The 26,810-nt window shown below is 40.0% G+C and overlaps 1 protein-coding gene across 4 annotated transcripts in view; it reads left to right on the forward strand.

The window, feature by feature from the left end:
• Nucleotides 1-26,810, forward strand: part of LOC146615258 (ELKS/Rab6-interacting/CAST family member 1-like) — a 162,174-nt gene that overhangs the window by 48,995 nt on the left and 86,369 nt on the right. For 3 of the 4 annotated variants that reach the window (XM_085376026.1, XM_085376027.1, XM_085376028.1), the window contains 4 exons: nucleotides 603-740; nucleotides 3,335-3,475; nucleotides 6,698-6,838; nucleotides 9,062-9,255. In XM_085376026.1, coding sequence (XP_085232152.1) covers nucleotides 603-740; nucleotides 3,335-3,475; nucleotides 6,698-6,838; nucleotides 9,062-9,255 — 614 coding nt within the window. Of the gene's footprint in view, nucleotides 1-602; nucleotides 741-3,334; nucleotides 3,476-6,697; nucleotides 6,839-9,061; nucleotides 9,256-9,883; nucleotides 9,995-13,958; nucleotides 13,971-26,810 lie in introns of all 4 variants that reach the window. The other variant, XM_085376029.1, reaches the window with a different exon arrangement.

Consider the following 26,810-nt stretch of genomic DNA (forward strand, 5'->3'; position numbering starts at 1 on the left):
CTCATATGAAGACATTACATAAGCTTTCAAGCTCTATTTTCCTCCTGATTCTGTTATTTCTGTATGGTTCAACCTTTTGTTCCATCCATTTCTTAATGAAGACCACAAAGTTGACATAACTTCTTATCTTTGTCTGTGATCACTCTCTGTCCCGCCTTCCTTTTTCTCACACAGAGAGCTTCACATGTGCTGGCACTTCTAGCTTTGCGAGGACCCTCATTTACATAATGGTTTCCCTGTGTAGTCACATCTAAACTATCCCTAACCCCAGCCTACAGTAATTCTAACCTTCACCCTGCAGTTTAACCTGAACCCTCAAAGAGCCTCAGACTTGCCTGAAGCTCAAGTTGTTGCTTATGTAGATTGATACATGTGCACACACACATACACACACTTTGTCCACATGTTTAAGATGTGCTGCTATATTTGCATTTCTTCTGCAGAAGTTCAATTTCCTGTGGACTTAAAAGCACCTGCTACAGTACTTCACTTTGGCTGAGTCTTAGAGCCAATAGAGCTGCCAACAAAATCTCACTGAGTGGTCAATGCGCAAATTATTCTTGAAAACCCCACAGAATTATTCTCTCCTTTTCTTTCTGCAGATAGAGAACCTCCAGGATCAACTGAGGGACAAAGAAAAACAGCTGAGTGGCTTGAAAGACAGAGTCAAGTCTCTGCAGACAGACACCTCAAACACAGACACTGCACTGGGAACGCTGGAGGAGGCTCTGGCTGAGAAGGTATACACACATGCACGTACACGCTCACCCGACCGTTTAACTCTTGAGCAAGGTTGCATTAATAAAATCTTGATGAGCAAAACTGCAGACCACCCACAGGATGACCAGATGGCTCTGGATAAATGGAAATCGACCAATAATCACACTGGCTGTTTCATTATTAAATCATCCAGAGCTTGTGTTCATAAAAGATTAGGAACTGTCCAATGTGCAGCCACATGGCTCAAAGTAGTTCATTGGTCACTCTTTGGGTTTGGACATTCAGGTACTTTAGCCACAGAGCCGACTGTTTTATGACTCTGCTCTCAGTGGGGATTTAACCCTGATTCTGGGAATCTAACCAGCGACATTTAGAGCGGCAGAACACTTTAAAGTGTTTGATGAGAATATATTTTTGCGGTGTTATGCACGATTATGTTACCAACTCAATCTCCTTTGCATTTGCACGCGCACAGGAAACAGGCCTATTAATTGTCCAGTGACTAATATTGAGGGTGTCAGTTAGACGTGTGAGTGTTGGCAGGATGATGTGGCCGACGACTCCTGCTTCACTTGCACGGCTTTCACAAGCTTTTTTCCTCTCATTTTCATTCTGCTGGCGCCTTTCATTTTTAGCTTTCTTCCTTTCTGCATCCATTTTTATCTCCTTACCCTGCTTTCGTTTCTTCTTCTGCTTCTGAGATGAATTATGTTGCATTTTAACTTTCCAGTGCTTGAGTTTTATGCACAATATTACTCATGTTTGATGGTGTTTGCAGCTATATTCTGTATTTTTGTCTCTGTAAACGGTAGAAACAACCATGACTGAAATATTTGCATCCCTCATTCTGTTATCATAATTATTTTGAAGAATGTTGATGTTACAGTGGTATTCTTCACGAAAACCAATAAACCCAGAATTAATTAATTAATTAAAGTCTTGACTAAGGAAGACCCTCATTGGTTTGTCTTTACAAACTATTGAGTTTAACCATTAAAGTGCAAGGTGCAAAATATGAAAAAATAGAGGTGGTAGAGAATTAGATGGAAGAGAAATATAAGAGTGATGATATAGTAACTATTTAATTCTTTAATTGCTTAATTCTTCATAGCATTGCTACAATATGGCGAAAATAATATTCCAGGATCACAGAGATTTGTCAGCTGGATGTCCGTGATGTGACTCTGAAGGCTATTTGAGTACAGCGAACTCATTGTCATGTTCAGGAAACCATACGAATGTCGTGGCAGAAATTGCGACTCATCAGACCAGGCACTGTTTTTCCAATCTTCTTTTTTCTATGCAAACTATAGCCTCAGTTGCCCGTTAGCTGACAGGAGAGGCACCCACTGTGGTCTGCTGGTGCTGTAGCTTATCTGCTTCAAGGGTCGACGTGTTGCACATTTAGACATGCTGTTCTGCATACCTTGGTTGTAACAAGTGGTTTTATAAGTATCTGTTCCCTTCCCATAAGCTTGGGGTTTTCTGGCCATTCTCCTCTGACCTCCAGGCATCAAAACGGCATTTTTATCCAGAGAAATGTCACTCTCTGGATATTTTCTCTTTTTCATACTATTTTCTATAATGATTGTGTGGCAAAATCCCAATAGATTAACAAGTGTTGAAACACACACTAGCCTGTCTGGCACCTACAACCATGCCACATTCAAAGTCACTTAGATCACATGTCTTCCCCATTCTAATGCTTGGCTTGAATTTCAACAGGTAATTGTGACCATGTCTGTATATCTAAATATATTGTGTTGCTGCCATGTGATTATCTGATTAAGTTTTTGTGTTAATGAGCAGTTGAGCAGGTGTATCTAAGATCCAAGTGGCTGCTTAGAAACCATGATAATATTCAAGCTTTGAGGATTTCAATGAGATGCTGTTGTTGTGAAATTATAAAAATGCAATGCTTTTATAGTGTTACAGATGCATAAATGATAAAAAGGGTCATGTTATCTCATTCAACAGGTCAATGTTAGGCAATATGGTGAGATCATAGTATCTGATGTACGTAAGAACATTCAAGATGTATCTGTGTGCCAGGTTTGATAGCTCAACTCCTGATAATATAGGATGAGAGTTAGAGATTGAATTTATTGCAGTAAGATTTAACACTACTTCTAAAGTCAACCTTAAACTAACCTTTAGCCAAAGTGCCACCGCTTTTATTTTGTACAAGTCAAATGAGGACCCATAATAATAATATTTTAATAAAACACACTGCAGACCCAGTATACACTCTTTGCACTGCTTTTGCACGTGTGAACTTTTGTACTTTGACTTGAACGGGCCGCTATGTTCTTCTCAAGCTATAGAGATCGGTTATTGTATTTTAGTGGTTGTGAATTTTACATCTTCTGCCAAAACATATTATGGGCCTAAAATCGCTGTTGGCTGTTAGATCCTGTCAAAGCTGCCATGTACATAAAGTTTAATATGACTGTTATTAGTATAGAAACTTGATATTGAGTGACTGTGAATGACTGTTGGAGGGTATGAGGTGATTTTTTTTCCTCTCTTATTTTCCATCACTTCTTCTACCTCGACTACCTTCTTTCACTCCAATCTCCTTCCTTCTCTCTCCCTTTCTCTCTTTTCACTCCAGGAGCGAATCATCGAGCGGTTGAAGGAGCAGCGGGAAAGGGAGGAGCGGGAAAAGGGGGAGGAAGTGGAGACCATCAAGAAGGAGCTGAAAGAGCTGAGGGAGAAAGTCTCCCAGCTGCAGGCTGAACTGGCTGACCGTGAGGTAGAAGACACACTCAGGAATTTAAAAACACACGTCCATATTTGTGCTAAAAGTCAAAAAAACACATTCTCTCTCCTTCCTCACTGTGTTCCTGTCAAGAAAATGTGATTGATCTATCACTGTAGAGCAGACCTTGAATCCTCCCAGAGTTCTTTCGCTGAAGGACAACGACGAAACAGTCATGTTTCCCTGACAACAAAATCCAAAGCCCACAACCAAAAGAAACAATGATCAGAGCTGAATTTTTCTGCCTGTGACCTTTGTGATTTGTACAAAACACCTCAGCAGAGGCAAAGACAGAGAGATGCAGAGAATGACAAAGCATTCTCAGACTCTGTTTTCTCTTTATTCACCCTGCAGCACAACAGAATAAAAGTTACTATTAGCCAATTCATGAAGTTGAGATTAGAAGGGGACCTGTTATGCCGATTTTGAGCTCTATAAACCCACCTAGATCATTTAAGCAAAACTATTCCAAGGTGATGTCAGCTTGACATGAGTCTGAAGCATAACATTTATACATATTTTATATTAAGCTTATACATCAGACATGCAAGATCTACTTTAAGGAAAATAAATATTTTAACATAGATTTTCTGTTATGAAAGCCTATCGCAGTGTAACTGATGGTCCTGCTTTAAAGCCAAAAGGCAAGAAAGCAAATTAAGAAGTAACACAACTATCAGAAGGGACACCGTCAAAACTAAACTATTGTTTACTGCAGGATTTGCAGTAAGAGCAAATTTAACTATGTGCCTTAGTTATTTCACTAAGGCATATAAGGCTCTAATCCAGTGAGCGACTGGGGCCTTTCTGGGTAGACTTTGCATGTTCTCCCTGTAACTTTCTGGGTTTTCTCTCGGTACTTCGGCTTCCTCCCACAGTCCAGAGAAATGAATGTCAAGTTAATTGTTGATTCTGAATTGAAATTTAGAGAGCAATACATGTAGAAATGCAGTTTTCTGTTGTAAAGGATTTTCTTCAATTTCAGTTCTGTTTTATTTAATGCAGAATCACAACAGGAGTCCCCTGAAGGCACTGTGTATTGTAACATAGCTACAATAATACAGAGAAAACCCCAACAATCAAATGACCCACTTTAAGCAAGCACTTGGCGACAGTAGGAAGGAAAAAACCTTTAAAGGGAAGAAACCAATAGCAAAACAAGACTCAGGGAGGAGCAGCCATCTGCAATGATGGGTTGATGAGATTTCCTTATGCATATATGGAAAACACAAGGTGGGAATATTCCAGTACAAAAACAGTGAAGGGATCAGACATGGCATTGATAAAGTTAGATGCAGCATGAAAATGAGGAGCTGGGGTTGAGGTGGGTTGCAAAGCTGCTTGCAGAGGGAGCAAGAATTGTAAGCAGGGTAAAGCAATCACATTTGGATGTGTAGAATGATATCGGCTGTGTCACAATTAGGCTGTGTGCAGGCAGGAATTGGACCCAAACGCAAACTCACGGGAAACAGGACTGAACTCAAAATACTTTATTGCTGACAGAAGTTAAAGGCGATACAAAATAATATAAAACTAAACTGGGAGATTCTAAAGGAACTGACTCACGAGGAAACACACGGCAGGACACACAGTCATGTGGGACAACACAACACAGAACTGAGGGAGACGCGGACATAAATACGCAGATGGTTAATGAGGGAAGTGGGAGCACACGGGGAACACAGGTGACACTGATAATCGTAACGAGACACGGCAGGAGTAAACACAACAATGGCGTACACAGACGGGAGACTATCAAAGTAAAACAGGAAGTACACAGAGACGCAGACCAGAGAGGAAGAGAACACAGACATAGCGGACCAGGGAAAGCGTGAAATAAAACACAAGGAGGAGAAACAAGGCATGGGGACTCAGACACGTGGAGGGGGACCCTGGGGGTAAAGACACGACGGCAAATCTAGTAAACTAAACTGAACAACCTAGGAACCATGGAATGAATAAAGAACAAAATACAAAAACATAAGAAACCTAAGAACACTGGGTCAAAATGACCCAGGACCATGACAGGCTGGCTAGCATAGAGGTACTGTATTCTTGATATGAAGACTCCTATTGATCTTTTTCAACAAGAAATTGATTAGGTAAAGTTACCAAACTCGGGCTGTTCCTTTAAAAGGGCAGTTTTCTACTTGTTACTGTAAAAAGTTCTCTGTACCCTGTCTGACTGTACTGTATTCCTTAAACTAATTTTAGTGATTGTGGGGTCATAAAACCTGTCACAGTCCTATAATATAATTTCAGAAATACATGGGAAACTCTCAGAGAAAACAAGCATTCCTCTCTCTGCTGCTGAAGGCAGATGTGGGGTTTGTCTGACAACAGGAGTATATATGCGTACCTAAATATAATCAGAGTAAGGTTTCTTTGACCAAAGCCCAGTCAAACATGATGATCCGGAGTCTAGAGTTGTTATTGTCAGTCATGGGTAAAATTACATGTCTGACAGTCTCTCCTTCTGGTCTCATTGGTTTCTGTTTCACTGCGCCTACCAAAAGAGGAAATCCCAAGAAAAGAAAGAAAAAGAGAGACTTCACAGACAGACGGATTGAGCCTGAGAGTGCGAAAAGAGACAGGTCACAGGAAATGCAATGACAAACAGAGTGCATGACCGAAGGGTTTAAGAAGGGCTTGCAGATTATTATCACTTTAAATCTGTTTGTCTAATATCACATATTATGAATAAGAATTTCTTTCTGTAATATATTTTTTTTTTTTTTTTTTTTTATTCCTATTTATTCTATTTATCCCCTTTGTATATTTTATTTATATTTGTCTCTGTATTTATATATGTGTGTGTGTGTGTGTGTGTGTGTGTGTGTGTATATATATATATATATATATATATATATATATATATATATATATATATATATATATATATATATATAACAATTCTGTAACTGTAACTTCGGTCGTTGCTGTGCTTTTTGGAAGTCGAATTTCCCAGAGGAACCCACCCGAGGGATTAATAAAGTTCTATCTTATCTCTCTCTCTTATCTTATAATCAGAAGCACACAAATGTTTTTTCCCTACCTCATAATAATTATTTTTGCTAAATATAACATTATTGTTATAGGTTGGAAAAAATAAAAAAATTTAATTAATCCATTGTTGTTTTCTAATGGGTGTGAAGAATAAGCTAAATAAGTAATAACTATTAAGGAGCTGTCTCCAATGTTTTTTCCTCCACCCAGACATCAGTGTTGGATCTCAAGGAGAAGGCTTCCTCTTTGGCCTCCTCGACTCTCAAGAAGGACAACAGGCTGAAAAGTTTGGAAATAAACCTGGAGCAGAAGAAAGAGGAGTGCATCAAGCTGGAGAACCAACTAAAGAAGGTTAGCTGAAAAGGCTGTAAATATAAAGTAAATGGCAAATTATTCATAGAGCTATGAAAGCAAAAACGCTGATGCCTTCAAAGAGAGAACGAGGGATTTTATGTCACCTGTTGTAGGCCGCATTTAGACAAAAGCAGGTGGAATTTTCTTGGCTCATTCCTGACGACTACAAGATTATCTACTGCATGAAACTCAGAGGTGAAAAGCTGTTTAGAGTAGCTACAGTTAAAGCATGGAAAACAGCAGAAAACTAAACCTAACCTCTCATTTCTTTTTGCGCCTTCCTAGGAAGGCAGAGAGTGTGTACGTGCACGTGTGTGTGTGCATATCACATACGTATTCTCTCCCACACAGCAGCCCAGAAAATGTTGTGTGTGTGACAGCTTGCTGACAGCCTTACAGTCACTTTCACAGACTGGTGAAGACAGCACACCATCACATGCCGAATGTGTATCCAGAGCTGTGTGTGTTTCTGGATGCATGTGTGTTGTTATATGTGTGTGAGAGAAAAGGGGGAATGTGTGGTGTTTTACTCATCAGACTTGATTTCAGTCTCTTTCTTTTACTGTAACGCGGATGGAAAAATTGTGAATGTGACATTGTGTGCGTGATGTTTCTTTCTTCCTTTATTTGTCTTTCTCTGTCTCTGCTCCACCCAGATCTTCTCAAACATTTCCTCTCCACATAAAGACTTATGAAAACTGTTGTACACTTCCAAAACTAATAGGGTTTATGTATTGTAGGAGCAAGGCATTCGCACATACACACACACATACTAAGTCCATCCCAAGAGCAACATTTACTTCTGGGAAATATACACAGCTGTTCTAACCTCTAAGCTGGTTATAACTTGTTGTATTTGTCTTTGTTTTTTTTCTTTCTTCTTCTCACATTTTCTGTGTCTTAAGTTTAGATGAACAGAGCAGAAGAAAGAAGAGAGCCACTAAAACTTAGATGCTTTTTAAATTTATTCACCTTTTCTCATCGTTCATACTAATATTTACCAGAAACTTAGCTTGTGGTTTTGTCTTTTTTTGTTAATGTTATATGTGTGCCAATTTGCGAGTGTGTGAAACACATATGCCTAATACTTTCATTTATATTATATTCTCCTCATCATCTCTTTCTCCTTACCATGGGGAAACAGATATTTCAGAGCAGTTAGGGCAGAGGGTGGTTTAAAAGTATCGTCTGACATGGGGGTAAAAATGAAGACACAATTCACCAAATCTAAGAAAGATGTCATCTAATAAACGTCTGTTTATTAGATGACATCTTTCTTAGATTTGGTGAATTGTGTCAAACGTGGCATTCTTAAAAGTCATTACTTTAAATATTAATTTGATACAAATATAAGCTTTTAGCATCGGAACCACACCTGTCTAGTCTTGAAAATCTTACAATTGAAAATCTAAAATCTATAAAAGTTTATAAGAGGCGATCATAGATTTGTTAGAGACATGTGGGCCAAAAAAAAGAAAAAATACAGTAAGCTGACTGAGAAATTAAAGTCCCCCAAACAATCAGCTAAAACTAGAATGAAGCCATTGCAATACAAATGGTTAATGAAAATTTATATTATGCCACAAAACCTGTGTTGTTTGTCCCCTGGCATCCCAGACGCCTGTTGGAAATGTTCAGAAGAAAACAGTATTGTGTTTCGCTGAGTATGAGACTGCTCAGAACTGAAGAAATACTGTTGTTCAGACTTTATCTGCTAAATTAAGGTGAAGGATGTGCACATACATTCAGCACAGGTCTTCACATTTCTCGCTAGTAATAAACAGAAATATTTTTTTTGAGTTTTTTGGAGTGGAAAACATGGAAAAAAACACTAGGAATATTTGGAAACAATTAGAGCCCTTTAAAAAAATGTGTAACATGCTTTGTACATAATTTCTACAATACTGGGGTGTCTATTTCAACAGTTTGCTTTATATGCTACTGTAAATGCAGTATCTAAAACCTGACATATACAAATCTTGTATCTTACCGCTAAAGCCTGATGTTTAGAGCTAAATGTCATTTTATTTAAGAGGAACACTTCCACTAAAAATTTTCTAAAAGCATGCATCTTTTTGAAATCCATCCAGCTCACCCTCCACACATGTTGTTACTGGCACGTCCTTTTTTGGTTTGAGCTTATCGTTTCAATCGCGTGATGGTCACCTCATTTTGAAAGCTAACACTTGGTTTATTTTTAATAATTAAATCCTGTTCCAGGCTCAGAGTGTAGCGGCAGAGTCTCAGGCCAACGCTGAACTCTCTGAGCGGATCTCCAGCCTTGAGCAGGAAGTGACCCGGTGCAAAGAGGAGGCTGGGAAGGCCCAATCTGAGGTGGAACGACTTCTCGAGATCCTCAGGGAGATGGAGAATGAAAAGAATGACAAGGAGAAAAAGATTCATGAACTAGAGAGGTAAGAAAGGATGATAAATATGGTAGATTAAACAATTATCGACACTGAGCAGTTTTCTTTTAATACTTGTGTATCTCTTTCCTTTAACCTAAATCAATGGATAAATTGTGTTTATTGGTGAAATGATTGTTTATCTAAGGCTCAGTCACACAGGCCTAGAGATCGGTCCCGATGGAAAAATTTGTATTCCTCCACTGGCTGTAAGGGGCTACTGGAGTTTGCTGGCTGTGACTGTGAAATCAGTTGCTAAAGCCTCATTCATTCATTCAGGGTGTCACTGACCTGTCTCTAGGTTGTGTGAAAGACTGTGTCTCAGATTCCACTTTACCACCCATTATTTTTATTTTCTGACTGAATCTGAAGCCGATTAGAGTCATTGGTGATCTTTCCTGTAAGACGAACTCATTAGTTGTTGCAGGCTCATTCCTCTCCCTCTTTTTCTTCCCATTTCCTCCTACCATTTTCTCCTTTATTTCTTGCACCCTAATTCATCTCTCCATCCATTCCCCTTCTTATTCCCATGTTTATACACAAATATGTGTATATTCACATTGGTTCGCATTGGTGTGAGTGCATTTATGGTTTTTTTTGTGTGTGTTTGCGCTCATAACATCCCGTAACATCCCAGAAATCCTGCTGCCTCTCATCTGTGGCGTTCTCAGCAGTCGCGAAAACAGGCCCCTGCCCCGGCTGCCTCTCAGCAGCCAATGGGGGGGCTAGTATGGGACTACCTGGGCACGTGAGTGGCTGACAGCTCTGTCAGTCAGTTATTTGTCTGACCACTGCACGAAAGAAACTCACTTTGCTTGTCAGAAGAGCACTGTGATAATAACCCCCACCCATGTGGAAAAGGCTATGAAGCATTAGCCACAGGGTAAGAAGTTTGGATTTTAGATGAAAAACATGCAAAACAAATTCATAAATCTGGATTATTAGATAAAAAATAATGACCGACAGCATCTTACACATATACTTCATTCATCATAGGTTGTGTATAACACTGAAAAAGATCTTCTCTCGTCAGGTTTTCTTGTATTTGCCAGCCCTTTCCACATGGGACAGAGCTGAGTATGTTCACTAATAATCACCATCAAAGAGTTGCGGCATTGGATCACTACTTGCTGAGTTTCTCTGTTATGGTGTACTTGTACTGTTCTCTCTCCCACGTCCAGAAATTGGAGCTAGTTGTACTCTTACATATCTAGGCATGAGCACAAAGTCTTAGTCGCCTGTTACTGCAGTATGACAAGCCAAACAGCTCCCCAAAGTTTGTAAAATGAGGGCACAGTTTGGCACCGAAGTTGCTGTACAGCACCGAAACTCTTTGAGCCTCTGTTCCTGTCAATGATGCAACTCTTTCATTTAGTGGCTCTGTTTTCTCGCTTCACTTTTGCTTCACTTTCAGCAGAGGATGCTTGACTTGCAGAGTTTACCTACAAATCGTTTTCTTTTTCAGACTCTTTTTCAGATGTTTCTATCCACTTTTCCACCTTGCTGTGCAATTTTGGATTAACCTTTCTCTCAACCTTTCTTGCCTGTGTACACCATGTCTACCTCATTAGCTATTCTTATTCTGCCTTTCCTTTCTGCTTATATCTGCTTATTTCTCTGCCTGTAGCTTCTGTCTGCCTGCATGCCTCCCTAACTCTGTGTTTACCTGAATACCTGTTTGATGTTGTGCCTCTGTGTCTGTTTAGCCCCAGTACTTAAAGAAATTATATTACGGACAGCAGTTCGATATTAGTGGTTTGAGTTTTTTAAGGGTGTGTTTGGTGCATTTTTAGTTGGTGCTGTTGAATAATGGAGAATGCATTGCTCTTGTGAAATTAGAGTTCATCTTCATTGGTTAAATGGGCCAGATGGTGTCTATAGCCCGCCTGTCTTCCTCTCTCTGTATGGCTTTTTATGCCTTTGATTTCTGAACTTTCTTATGCCATCTGTCAGCGCCTACTCGCTTGCTGTCTCTTGAATCTTTTACTTCAGTTTCTTTCTTGGACAGAATCTCCACCCATCCTAACTCTAGATTCGCCTCCTTTTCTCTGTCTGTGCATTTAGCAACGTGACTGCGAGATTTATGGTTGTTAATGATTTCAGGGAGATTCACTGCATCTCTCTTTGGCCAGTAGAAACACAGGACTATTAATAATTCAGCACCGAATAACTTCAAACATGTGTGTTTTAAGTGTGTCTGTGTGATGTTTAGTCTGCCAGTAGCCACAGATGCAGATTTACAGCAGTACTAAGTTTACAGACAACATTATACAGTAACTTTATAAGCAATTAAAATTGCAGATTGGTTTTATATGGAAAGATGTTTCATTATCCCAGTAGGGTACAATAAAATAAAAGCATCTTAAAAGTGAAATTTAATATCTGGAGTTTGAAAGCTGCTCTTTGGTAAGTGGAAAAGTGTTACATTTAGACTTAGAAAAGTGTCCTTTAATACAAAATTTTAGATTAAGTATGAGTAAATTTAACTTGCTCTTAAAGTAATTGCTGTGAAGTGAAGTGTTGTACAGCAGTCATATCAGAGGATATGCAGTTCTTTGTACATCTTATCATGTAGCAGATTCATTTAGCTGTTAGGGGTGTGATGAGGGAAACTATCCATGGCTAATTTCAGTGATTAAGCCATACAATCTCTTTGATAAGATGGTGCAACAGGCTTAGAGGTACATTTTCTGTAGGTTGGAGTGCACTGCTCCTTTACTGTGGCAGTGTTGTATATACAGGTTTCCGCAAATTACTAGACATAGCTCAAAAAGGTATGTCAGGATATCCTTTTTATTACTTTTGTTTCGATTAAATATCATGTGGATTGCAGTGATAGTGGTAGCGGATTTGCCTCTTAAAACGTTAATCCTTCGATTTCATATAAAATAGTTCCACTTGTCAATTCTAAAGTTGATTTTTTTCCGTCTTGGGACAGAGCTGCTTATGCTACCCTGCTCTGACGTCATCAAGTCAGATGGTGAATGCACCAACTGACTTGTTGCAGCGGTGCCATCCTATTATTGTACCACGCTCTAATTCAGCCAGCACTTTAGAATAACCAGTTCTTTTACAAATGTTTGTAAAAAGGAGACTGCATGGCTGAAAGAATAACATTTTTGTCTTTATAGTCTACTTTTCAAAATTTGACTGGAGAAGTCTGATAACTGCCATGTTAAGGATTATTATGATGTTTCTGGTTATGGCTGCTTATATCTGATAGGACATAAATCATTGAAGTTGAAGGATAGTATTGACCATATAGGTCAAGATACCAGTGAGCTGTTTTAGCATAGCTGCTGGTCTAAACAGATAGATGGTTAAAATTAGCTTGCAGTCCCTGCTTGAGATAGCAACCTTATATTCTGTAACAAGGCTTTTGCGAAACCTTATATGTACAAATGCTGATTTTATCCTCAAGCTGCCTAAGCCTGCTGTGAATTATACGACTTTGTCTGGAGCTAACAGGTATGTCAGAGGAGAATACATTTGCCACAGGCCAACTCTTAGCTTGGCACCGGGGCTAACCTTGGGCTACAAGTGAGCAGCGGGAGCATTACTAATGAAAAGATCAGATGTGGGTTAAACAAGGGTAAGAATCAAGCCTCTCTGTTTCCCCTGTAGTGTAAATCCAGCTGCAATGGCACCAGGTTATTTATTTCAGTAACAAGGACAGTAATTGGAGCAGACTGAGTGACTTCACACTGAGGGGAAATGGGGCTGAAAATCTGCCCTGATGGCCAAAATAAAGGATTTGGATGGAAGAGTGGAAAACGTAGAGAGGACAGAAAAAGGAAAGGGAAAGAAACGTGGTGGAAGAAGAAAAACAGCGAGAAAGAACAGAATAACGAGAGGAGACGTACAGAGAAGGGAAAGAACGGGCTGCGTCGCAGGGAGAGGGAAACAGAAAACAGAACTCACGGAAAAGACAGAAATGGGAAAAGGATAAGAGAGAAATATGAGAAAACGGGAGGAGGTTTGGCGAGAAGCAGAGTGTAGACCTGAGTAGTGAGAAATTAGAGTTTATTGTTATATTCCTCAGTAATGGACAATTTGTCTCTGGCATGCTCAGTCAAAGTTCAGTTATGAGGAGTTATTGCATGGAAAACGTTTTGGGTATGCCAGTTTAGGAAATGAATTTTCTTTAAGATTTCATGTCTTAATGATTGCATGCTGGTTACCCTTTGCTTGAGATTTTGCAAATCCACAACCGGTGAACTGTTTAAGTGGCCCCAGTGGGAAGCAAAAGAAGTCATCCACAAAATCTGAACCATTGAAGAAATATTTCATAGAGAGCTTGCCCTCAGCTTCTGCTTTGATTGGCTAATTGCTCACTTTCCATGGTTTGTCATTGTGCCCTTAAATGTTTGTAGGGGTCATTTGAGTTGAGCGGGCCTCTCATAGCCCTCAGTGTTGTACTGAAAGGAGAAAAGCCTGAGTCTAACCTGTTTTTATGAGACTGTCTGCCTGCCTAACTGTTTGCTTGGTCATGCCTGTCTTCTTGTCTTAGTGTCCGCCTGCTGTCTCTCTTTGGGTAATTATGTCTCTCGGTCTGTTCTTTTGTCTCTTACGTCTTTCCTGTGCTTTGAAGATTGATCAAGCTGGCTAACCTAGCTCTCAACTCCTGTTTCCCCTCTCACCTTTCCCTCTCCTTCTCTCTCTTTCCCTTTCTTTTAACTTTCCAATGGAACGTTGTCTCCCGCTCTACTCAGTCTTGCCTCAAGGTTAGTACAGCATGCCTATTTTTCTTCCTTCGTCATTCTCCCTGTATTTCTCTCATCTCTCTCCTTTATTGTCATACTGCGTGTCCTTGCATCAAGACACTTACTTCACTCTGTCATAAACTCTGATTTTAATAATTCTCATCATATCTGTCTGTCTTTGAAGGAGGCACCTTGACTTTCACTTCACTCTTGCTGTCACATTGGTGCCGCTTTGAAGAGGAAACATTGTTTCTTCCTTTCACTTTCCATTATAACACCCTGCCAGAGTCTTCACCACACTAGCAGTTAAACTTTGATACCAGAGCTTCATTTAATAACTTCAGATTTGAGGCTACCACAGCAAACGAGCAAAATGTATCTCCATAATTAACTTGGACAGCTGTGAACTTTTGCTCAGAGGTCTTTTTATCTCTGTTGGATTTCTGTCTGTGTGGCTCTTCTAAAGAAATTACTCCACTTTTCACATGTTCTTGACACCACTACTGAAAGTCTTAAAACTTGCCTCTAATAAGTATCACACATATAATGATAAAGAACTTAAACACTGAAACGTATAAATGTTTAACTGAAACTAAAGATTTTAAACCGTAAAAAGTAAATGGAAGTAAGCAAGTGAAACACCTTGACTCTTTTTTTTAATCCATTCTGCTGGCGTGCTTGGGATCATTGTGCATGATCGAGTTTCAGCAAAGCTTTAGATAGATGTCCTCAAATTAGCCTCAAAACACTTTGGCATACAGAGGAGTTTATGTCTGGACTGGACAATGACTGGACAGTGTCATGAAACGCTTACCCTCTTAATTCCTATGCACACACTAAGGATGTACTTAGCTATTTACAGGAGAACAGAGGCCTTTGAAAACTTTCTTTTTTACGTGACTATTCATGGGGATTGTTTATCCAGCACTGGCATTAACTGGGTCAGAGAAATAGAGATTTCCACATTGGTGCTTTTTTCTCCAGAATCAAGCATAGACCATACAATAGTAGCTCTCCTAAATGCTACATTTGCTACTAGGACTGTGCGATATGACCAAAATCTCATATCCCAATATAAGAATTCTATCGTCCGATAACGATATAAATCACAAAAATGTAACATTTTCTGTAAATTCTGTGAATCTCGGGCAGCTCGTCTTGCGGGAAGTGTTTCCAGCTGCGCGTCATGTACCTGGAGTCGAGTGTTTTAACCGATGCATGAAACGATACATTTTTAGACATAAGTTGTAACAGCCGCCGTTTTCTCTGTGAGTATTTATTACACGGCGTGCTGAGGGGAAAAGCCTGTTCTAACGTTTGAGTCCAAGGTTGTTGTTTTTTTTAGCACCTGGCGGCTCTTTTTTACTTCTCATCCGTAAATAATCTGCTCTTTCACGTGATTCAGTTTATTTTCAAAAGTCTCAACAGGATCTTGAGCTTTATTGTGAAAGGTTTATGTGGAACATAAACAAGCGGACACGCGATGCTGTTACCGTCGTTGTTGCAAACGACAACGCATAAAAACAGGCGCTTGTCCGTCAGTAGTGTGGTTATATTAAATATAAGAGAAAGAGAGAACTTTAAGAAATGAATATAGCCACTACAGTGACCATCAAAACGATGAAAAAATATTGCCATAAACAGTTTATTTTGCGACACCACGAAACAAACGATAGCGTAAAATGAAACGATAGGCGTTTTTATGTCGTCATCCGATATATATCGTTATATCGAACTATTTGCTACCCATACATGATAAGAATGGTAATTGGACCACTATTTATATTGTGCTTTCCTGCTGTTACTTCACCTATTCGCACTCACATGCTTGAATTCGGTGTTTTAATCTATTCACTTTTAGTACATTTTTAACTGTTAAGAAAGCACTTCAATAGGATGCATTGTGAGCAGTTTAGGGAAACGTCAGGTGAACTGGAGGAGCAGAGACTGAACGACCTTTAAATGACAGAGAACCTGCTCTACCTTCCTTCCTCAGTCTCTGTGTACAACTCTCAATTCTCGTTCAACACAACAAAAAGAAGGAAGGCACCACCTTGTGGCACTATAACCGACTGAACTTTACGGAGGAGAGTCATCAAAGAGACAGTCCTTTGAAAAAGCAAAACAATAAAAAAAAAGTAATGCAAAAATTGGCCAATTAAAATCAACTGCTGAGGGATTTGACTGGCATATGCATCCAGTCCTACAAGCAATACTGGGGTTTGGCAGGTGACTGGCTTAAACAAATACATGGAAAATGACCCGGTCTAACACGCATCTTTTTGATTTTCCAAAACATTTAACTATCCAATTTAGAGTTTCATTGTCCAAACTTTCCAAACTTGTTTAACTTTTAAATATTCCTGTCCCCACTCAAGACGTCATAATGTAATGAGATTCCAGCATGCAGAAACCAAAATCCTGAATTCGCCTTTTTTTTTGTAAACCGACATATCAAAGTCATATTGAGATTTGTCCGACATACGCATTGTGATCAACCACATAATAACCACTTCTTCCTTCTGTTTCCTGCATAAATCTGGTGGTCTGTTTTGTGTGCTCAGCTCTGCTGTTAAGGTCTCCCCAGTACCAGCACTTTCTTTGCTCTTTCTTTCTTTTTCAACTTCTAGAGCCACTGTTCCCCCTGCCGACTTGTCAGCTTTTTCATTGCTGTTATTTTGTTTTTTTGTGATCCAACTCTTCAGGGGGAGAAAAAAAACAAAAGAAAAGACAGTACTGCCTTGGTGTCTGGTAGACGACAGAAGACATCTTTTCGTCTTCTGTCCTTTTTTGTGCTTTTTTGTTTTGTTTTTTTCCACATATTGCCTTTTTTATTTTTTTTTCACGGGTTGTTTTCATGTGGAGCTAAGGAACTCCTCATCCACTGCCAAATGTCTGACATCAAGGTTTGTGGAGCTTAAAAAGGAATTTCTTTGGTCTGTGTGTTTGTGTGTGTATCTGTTTGAGGTCCTGAGCATTGAGGTGGTGCAGGGATTTGTCAGCTAATGGCTGACAACGCGCAGACACACACACGCACACTATCACAGACCATGCACATTTTCTTCTTTTGTTGCTGTTGTTGTTTTCTCTTTCACACACTTGCACATACGCATACACACACAAGTAGGAATTTGCCTGCTAATAGGTGACAGCGATACCGTAGGGATTGCTGCTGAGAGTTATCTAATTAAAAACCCTGCAGTCACATTGAAGCCCAATCTATAACAAAATCTGTGAATTAAAAAAAAGAAAGAATTCACAGATCTGATTTTTAACTACCACTTAAATAATCCGAACTGGTCTAAGTGACTAAAAAAATATTTATTTTAATAGAATATATGGGGAGAGGTACGGTTCAGTAGCACATTGTGTTGCAAGTTTAGCCGTTTAGGAGGCAGCTGATTTTTAAAAAAACCCTCTTCTTCAAAAATCCGCCATCTTAAAATTGCTATTCTGATTAAAATAGTAAAGAAAAAACGAGAATAGCTAAAATAGCCAAAAAGACAAAAAACTGTATAATGCAATGTGTCTACATGTCTCTCCACAGAACAGAGCAAACTGTGAAATCCTAGTAGAGAAGTAGGAGAACTCAGTGTGCAACTGTAAATACATCCTAGTGTCTAGTTTAAAAAAATACAGGTACTTGATCACCTACACATTACACCTTACCAGGAGCTGCTCAGTTATGGAAGTCCATGCCATGAAGTTCCCAGGGTGCAGTTTTCGTGCAGATGTTAATCCCCGAGGTGGTTTATTGTGTCAGCAGACCACTGGCAACTTTTAGACATGGTGCGCCTCACCAACCGTGCTCTGTGACTTTACGTGGTCTGCCACTTTGTGGCTGAGTTACTAAATGCTTCCACTTTTCAATAATACCGCTTACGGTTCAAACAGTTGGAATATCTAGGAGGAAAGACATTTTCCAGTCAGAATTTCCCATCCACTCATTCCGTCAGAAATGTTTGTAAAGGCAGACTGCTGTGGCCCGATATCTTTGTCCTATAGTGTAGCTCCTCTGGTGGATGTGAGGATAGTACCTGTCATTATAAGGTACTCATAAGATAAAGATTGTCCTACGTCATTCACAAGTATGTATAGTATAGTATGAAATCTTGCATTTTGGCTTTTTCTAAATGGAGGCACCATCACTCAACCCAAACCAAATCCTTCTCTAATCAACACAAAGGCTTTCGGCTGTGTTTTTCAGCTGGATCAATGAGCTTTTTCAATCACTTAGCTTATCAACACAACATTTAACAACAGAACAAATTTAGCTAAAAATGGCCGCTTTCATTGATGTTCCGCTTGTAATCAATCAATATTTATGAATAATTACATTGTTCAATTAATTGTTTATTGTCATTTAAATTTTGTTTAAGAGCTTGTTTGTTTAAGACTCACAAGCCTATAGTACAGTTAACAGTAGATACTCAGGTAGCACTTTATAACAATGTCATACTTTTAAGCAATAGTAATGTAAAATATTGTCAACTATTTTATTCATCATTTATATATCATTACTCCTCCTTAGTATGCCATTTATAAATACTGATGTTTATCCACCCATCCATTACACCATGTACAGCTAACACTGCTACTACATCACAACTAATAGTAATTATTATAGTAGTCATAGTAAAATATCTCTATTTATAAATGGCATACTAAGGAGGCTTAATGTGACATAAATGATGAATTTGTCACTAGTGTGACATTATCATAAAGTGCTACCGATACTCAGTGTAATGTATGTTTTTCCTCATACTGTGCTTTGTAAGGTTGTTTTAGAAAAGGAATGCAGCTCTATTTCCCTTCCCTGTATGGTTATGTTTTATGCACCGAGTTAAAAGCACCGTTAAGATACAGAGCTAAATGCGAGTCGACTCATCTATAATAAAATCTCAGTTTGGATCAGTTAAGTTAATCAAAAGATGAATATGAGACTTAGAAACAGAGCGTCAGTATTTAATTCCGGGACCTCACGGTTCACCATGTTAAACAAAGACACTGCCAAGATCAACTCTGGCTCTCTGTCACATGCTTACACTGTTACTATTACCAAAACATTTTGGTTTAGATATACCCTTTAAATATGATTTATCTTCATAAGGACAGATGCGATTTCTTTCTGTTTGTATCACAGTGTTTTTACAGTTAGTTTCCAGTAACTCACACTGTGAAGGTTTGTAGACACATGCACACGGGTCTTAGCTGCCTTTACTCCTTATTTACTTCACAAATTTACTTACCTGAGGGATTTTCTAGAGTTGTTTCTCAAGTCATAAAATAACTACCTCCTTCTTTATTCCTCCAAAATGTTTTTCTACCACATCGACAGCAGGAAAGACTCAACTATTATGTTTTTGCTGTTTTTTTTTCTTCTTTTCTGTATTTTATAGTTTTTATGGGCTCAGTGAAGCAGACCAATGTTTCCTGTATTTTCAAAGGAAATACTGAATTCCAAATACTTAAAAGGAAATCCTTGATGTTAATGTTGGGCGAACTATGTGCAGTAAACATACATGAGGCCCGCGAGCATTTCTGATCAAATATTTATACAGGACTCCAAATGTAATATTAATACTACCTTAATGTGGGTCCCTGAATATCAGCAACATGCTAATGAGGGAGGTTGAAAAGTTTTTCTTTTTTTTAAGGGTTTGAGGTTTACTGAAGTTTGTGAGATTGTCTGTGTGCATGTGTGTTTTCCTTTTTCCTGCTAATTATCACCAATATTCAGTATATGATTTTTGTACAACTCTAAGGTTTAATGAAGGCTTGACTGCGTTGTACATTTGTGTTTATATGATTAGATGTGTGTGCGTGTGTATGGTCAGTGCTTGGGGATATTTTGGGTGGGGGTTGGAAGAATTAGGGAAGTTCAAAATCCTGTCAACAAGTATATCAGTGTGTGTGTATGAATGTTAACACATAATATCTATTTACCTTGTGTGTCATCGTGTTTGTTTACGTGCATTTATGTGGGAATGTTGTAAAATGGGTGCTTGTTGTTGTGTTACGCGATGCTGCGCTCACAGCTCTGTATGTACACAACTGCTTGTGGGTGCTTCAAATATTTGTGTGTGGTCCGAGCCGGAGATTTGATCTAATACAAAGCAGGTTGTGTTTGGAACACGACCCCGTGTATAACTGCGTATGTGCGTATTTTGTGTGTGTGCGGACGTGGTTTCACTGCACATTTGTATGTCGTGTTTACAGCGCTGTGGGTAGTGAGCTCTCCTGTGATTCCGCCTCCTCCTCCTTCAGCGGTTTGCAGCAGTTGTTGAAAATGATTTCAGAGGGAGGGAAAAGGAAGTATTTTACATATTAAAACAACTTGGAATGGCACTGAGCCTCCGCTGAGCCGAGGCAGAAAGTTCACCGAGCAACGAGTGAAGTGTTCTGCTTTTTACTTAAACGTGTGAAATGCAAACTACAGTTTTTTAAACAGTACATTCATATTACCCCCGGTTTGTTATTCAATACAGAGAGAGGAGAAATATAAAGAAAGAAATGAACTGACACATTTTTGTTAGATATATATACACTGGCCACTTCATTAGATACACCTTGTTTGAACTGCCTTTTGCCGTCCTTGATTTTTCATGGCATAGATTCAATAAACTGCTGACAACATTCCCCAGAGATTTTGTTTTATACTAACGTGACAGCATCACACAGTTGCTGCACATTTGTCAGCAGCACATACATGATGGTAATCTCCCAATCCACCATATCCTAAAGGTCTTCTGTTAGATTGAGATCTGATGACGGTGGAAGCCATTTGATTCTATCAACTGTATTCCCGTTTATGGTGCCTTTACCTTTAACTAACCTACCAGATAAAAGATCTACTGTACTGTGTCTGTTTTGTTTTGTTTTGTTTTGTTTTAATGAACTGCAGATTATTCAGTCAAGATTGACAGTAACTATTAGTTCCAGGCATAACTTATTTTGTTACTTTGTCTTGTCTGATAAAGAGGTTTTCAGCTGTTCTCTTATTCACAAAGGGGTCACCACAGCAGGTAGCTCCACATGGTTGATTTGGCAGATTTTTATGCTCCTGACACAACCCCAAAGACATTTGATCTTTATAAATTACATCTAAAACCATTTAGAGGGACTATAACATACAGGTGCAGCATACTTGTGAGGATGAATTTCATATTAAGTATGATTTATATTCACATGATAATCATTATAGCATAAAAGCTTGTTTTGGCTCCTTCAAGGAGTTTGGAAAGAAAGGAAAGCACTAGATATGGAAATGACAAAAGAGGGAGATTCAAGAGCTAGGGAGAGGAAGAGAATATAGAAATGGTCTATGGTCTGATGAAAGCATTTTATCCAAAGGAAAAAGTTATGTTGCATTTGGAAAGGAACCCCGAAAGGAAAGAGAAGCGGTATATTTGTTCTCCAACATTGGCTCAGTGCAAATAAATAATTGCTTTGCATGCATGTAATTATAATGCGACATGCAAAATATTGGCATGTAAGTGGGAGGAAATGGATTTTGCAAGCAAGAAAATTTCAATGAGAGAGGAGAAGAGGAGGAGGAGGATGAAGTTGGTACGGTTTGATGTGAATGTGTGATAGTTACAAATGCAAATGACCTACATGCTAAAAAGCAAGCAAAGCAAATGTTTAGCATTAGAAAAAGTGAAAAGACAGGGGACCGAGTGTTGAGTCATTAGGAAACGCCAAAAAATAAAAGTCTATTTCCACATGCGCGTACTCTCACATATGTACAGTAAATGCAGCATGAAGGTCAGAAACCTCAGAAAGCTTCCTGGAAATCCTCCAATAGGAACATTCCTGCCTGTTTATGACCTGTTACACACACATGGGCGTATAGCACAAAAAAATCATTCCCAAACATATTCATACAACTTTATCTCCCAATCATGGTGCAAAGTTAAAGGAAAAACATAGATAATGCATGCTTACTACATCTGCCTTCTGTTTAATATTTGAACCCCTAAACGCACATGAGGCACACATGCATGCTCTTTAACATACACGCACATCTTAGCACACTAATGGTTATTCAGTGAGTGCTAAACAGCCAGGTGCAGCAGCATAATGTTGGCTCTATCATTAGATTTAGTCTTTTTTATTACAACTTTACAAATTTCTCTGGACAGTTTGGAATCAGGCCTCCTGGACCTTTTAGCAAACACATAGAGGATTTTATAATACCTTCTACTGCCAATAACATTTCTCAGCCTTTCTGGCAATGATATTTGATGGATTACTCTCATTATTTTTAGCTAGTTTAAATTAGAATAGCAGCTAGTTTGTAGCTTAAAGAGACATGAAAGATGAGAACGATGAAGGAAAGGTTGCAATTGAATGCAGACTATAATGTGTGTACTACTCTATATGTAAACAAATAAACCTGAACTCATTAATTCAGACAGATGTTTCTAACTAAAGTAAACTGTGGGATCGCAGCAGTGCAGATGTGCAGAGTTAAGCTTGGAGATTTGTGGTGCACAGACTAAGGTCAAAGGTCATGTGAACCTGTTTACACCTTCGGAAACAAAGTATGCAGTTTATGGCTGGTAAAAAGGATTTACAATGAGAGCAAACGCTCTGGATTCCCCTCACTGGAGGTCTTTTTTACTGGCAGCTGCAGCCACAGATATGACGATTTATCTACAAGCCTGTAAAAACTTAGAACAGGAACACACACATATGCATAAACATTTGTACAGTGAAGGCACGCCTACTGTGCAAAATGTAAACATAAAAATGAGTCAAGGACATATATAGTATGAGAACAATGACTTTTATTGAGTTTGATCACCTTCTTTTGTGCTGGTCAGCGCTTTAGTTTTGTCTTTGTTGGACGTGTGCTGGTTTCATGGAAATGTCAGTGTGTATGCGCTGGCAAATCTATGCTTACACATTCACCCTTCTTGTTTGACTTATCTTTCATCTATGTCATGATTCAGTAGACCTTGTTAAACCTTACTGGCATTAGCTTGAGTTACTCCACATCTGTGTATGTCTGCAGCATGAAAGGTATGAAAGGTCCAGATCAAGTCAAGCTGGTGTGATAGCCGATAGTTCTGTGACACAGTCACAAAGGCTTGCAGAAAGCTTAAACAGGGATTAAACTCTTCGAACCATTCTTCTCCCAGGAGGAATTACTCTCTGCTGTTTCTCCGTCTTTCACTATCGCTCTGTCTCCTTTCATTTCCCAGATGATGATTTAGACTCTGCTTCCTGACACACGGTAATCCCCAGAGGTGTGGACTCGAGTCACATGACTTGGACTCGAGTCAGACTCGAGTCATTAATTTTATGACTTTAGAATAGAATAGAATAGAATAGAATTCAACTTTATTGTCATTGCACATGCACAGGTACAGGGCAACGAAATGCAGTTTGCATCCATCCAGAAGTGCTTAGTGATATAGATATATTACAATATATATTAGCAATAATATAGATATGTGAGTATATTACAGAAATGGGTCTATTATGGTATGTTATAATGTACACGGTATGAAGTATGTTGTGAATATTCTATAACTATAAGTATGTACAGGCTGTAGTGAGTACAAGCTATGTACAGGATATGAACAGGATATAAATATGAAAAACTATACAGAATATGAAATAAATAACTTTACAGAATCTGGGATATACAGCTATACAGAAATGGGAACTATGCAAGTTGTAAACAGTTGTAGGATTAAAAATTATCGAATGTACAGAATGATTATTTACACAGAGCTATACAGTAGTGCAGTTAAGATAAGTGAGGGTGTAGATAGTTTCTACAGAGGCTATATAAAGTGCTAGTGGTTGAGAGTGGTGGTTCACTCCATGTTATTATTGTGTGTTTGAGGGTACAGTTGTCCATTGTGGGTGTGTGTATGTTCAGTCCATGAGTTTAACGTGGGTCAGATGTCAGGAGGCAGAGTTCAGGAGTCTGACAGCTGTGGGGAAGAAGCTGTTCCGGTACCTGGTGGTCTTAGTCCGGAGGCTCCTGTGGCGCCTCCCAGAGGGCAGGAGGGTGAAGAGTCCATGTGATGGGTGACTGGGGTCTTTGATGATTTTCCCAGCCCTTTTCAGACACCGCTTCCTGTAGATGTCTTTTATGGCAGGAAGTGGTGCTCCGGCGATGCGCTGGGCAGTTTTCACGACCCTCTGCAACGCCTTCCGGTCCGAGGCAGAGCAGTTCCCGTACCAGACTGTTATACAGTTGGTCAGGATGCTCTCGATGGTGCAGCGATAGAAGTTCACCAGGATGTCTGAGGACAGGTGGTTCTTCCTCAGAGTCCTCAAGAAGAAGAGGCGCTGGTGAGCCTTCTTGACCAGCTTGGAGCAGTTGGTCGTCCAGGTGAGATCCTCGGAGATGTGGACTCCCAGGAACTTGAAGCTGCTCACACGCTCCACAGCCGTCCCCTTAATGTGGATGGGTGGATGTGGGTCAGCATTCCTCCTGTAGTCCACGATGAGCTCCTTGGTCTTCTCGGTGTTAAGCAGCAGGTTGTTTCTGTCGCACCACTCAGCCAGACGATCCACCTCCTCCCTGTAGGCGGCCTCATCGTTGTCACTGATGAGGCCAATCACCGTGGTGTCATCTGCAAACTTAATGATGGTGTTGGAACCATCAGCAGGTCTGCAGTCGTGGGTGAAGAGGGAGTAGAGGAAAGGGCTCATCACACAGCCTTGTGGTACACCGGTGTTCATTGTGATGGTAGATGAGCAGCGGTTATCCAGCCGGACATGTTGGGGGCGGTTGGTCAGGAAGTCCAGTAACCATTTGCAGATGAGGGAACTGATACCCAGGTCTGTCAGTTTCCTGATGAGTTGTGAGGGGTGGATTGTATTGAATGCTGAACTGAAGTCTATAAACAGCATTCTGGCGTAGGTGTTGTTGTTGTCCAGGTGTGAGAGGACAGAGTGCATTGCGATGGAGACTGCATCCTCTGTGCTCCTGTTCCGGCGGTATGCGAATTGGTGGGGGTCCAGGGTGGGGGGGAGACAGGATTTGAAGTGTGCTAGGACCAGTCGCTCTAAGCACTTAGTGATGATGGGGGTGAGTGCTACTGGGCGGTAATCATTGAGGCAAGATGGGTTGGAGTTTTTGGGTATCGGGACGATGGAGGTGGATTTGAAGCAGGCCGGTACCACAGCGTGGGCCAAGGACAGATTGAATATGTCTGTGAGCACTCCTGCAAGCTCCCCAGAACACGCTCTGAGAACACGCCCGGGGATGCCATCAGGGCCTGCAGCCTTGTGGACATTGATCCTGCTCAGCACCGCTCCTACATCGGTGGGGGAGAGAGTCATAGGTTGGTGGTCTGGCGTCATGTCTGCTTTGGTTGTGGTTGTGGGGTTCCCTCGCTCAAAACGAGCATAAAAGTTGTTGAGCTCGTTGAGGAAGGAGACATCAGAGGATGCGGGGGAGGGTTTGGTGGTCCTGTAGTCTGTGATGGTCTGGAGTCCTTGCCACATGCGTCGGGGGTTGGAGTTGGAGAAGTGTTCTTCTACCTTCTTTTTGTAATGGTGTTTGGCTTTTTTGATGCCCTTCTTTAGATTAGCCCTGGCTGTACTGTAGGCGTGTGCATCTCCTGACCTAAAGGCAGTGTTGCGGGCCTTCAGGAGGAGACGAACATCCCGGTTCATCCAAGGCTTCTGGTTGGGGTACATGGTGATCCGTTTCTGGGTGGTGACACTGTCTGTGGTTTTGGAGATGTAATCCAGTACAGATGAGGCGTACTGGTCCAGGTCTGTGTGGGTGAACATATTCCAGTCTGTGTTTTTAAATCTGTCCTGGAGCACTGCGTCTGTCCCCTCTGGCCACACTTTAATTGTCCTCACAGCAGGTTTCACACGTTGGATGAGTGGTGAATACCGTGGTGTGAGGAACAGGGAGAGATGGTCCGACTTGACTTGAAAAAATGTTCTAAGACTTGTGACTTGACTTGGACTTTTACACCAATGACCTGGGACTTGAATTGGACTTGAACCGGTTTACTTGAAAAGACTTGATATTTCACCCCAAATATAAAATTTAACATGCATATTATATAGAGATTGAAAATGTGACGTCATTCAGGGGTAAACCGCAAAGGATTCTGGGAACTCGTGGCAAGAGGTACTAGCGCACGCAGGCTTTCAATTGAAATCAGTCACACAGCGATAAAAAGAAACACAAAAATGTCAAGAAGCCGTTGTATTATTAACTGCAATAGCCGGTCGCATGACAGCCACGGGAAGCCGAGGGGTAAAGAGATCGGTTGTTATCGGATTACGTCGTTGAAGAGAAATTGTTCGAACCATGTTTCCGAAGTAACAAAGAGGCGACGGATGGCCTGGATTGCAGCCATTCAAAGACCAAATATAACGTCCCAGAACCCTCCAGCTCACAGGTTACTCTGCTCCAAGCATTTACACGAAGGTCAGTCTGCTGTTGTAGTTAATGCGTCATTTTCACAACATAACTGGTGATATAGGTTACAAGCAAGTCTGGCGCTGAACAGAAATTGTCGCGCTATGCTCCTTTGTTTATTGTGCATAAATAGTGAATTGTCCTGACACAATATTGCGTTTCGCTTCTGTTATTATGGTACATTGACAAAAACTATACTTTTATTCACAGGATAAAACAGGTTTTTGTATCACTAATTGCCCAGTACGATTACAGCATACAATATTATTGTCACTGCTACATTTCTGTGATGCTACCAGAAATTATTTCCCCTACTAATTAATTACCATTGAGCTCAAAGGTCCTATTAATAAACGGTTAATGAATGTGTATTTATGAAGACAATTTGTGAGACTGGTAAACTTATGATACGTACGATGGTCTTTCGTTCTACACGGTGCATTTCAAGG

The sequence above is a fragment of the Diplotaxodon limnothrissa genome, linkage group LG17 (assembly GCF_057381915.1).
Source record: "Diplotaxodon limnothrissa isolate DT_005_m linkage group LG17, D_limnothrissa_male_GT1.1, whole genome shotgun sequence".
Taxonomy (NCBI): domain Eukaryota; kingdom Metazoa; phylum Chordata; class Actinopteri; order Cichliformes; family Cichlidae; genus Diplotaxodon; species Diplotaxodon limnothrissa.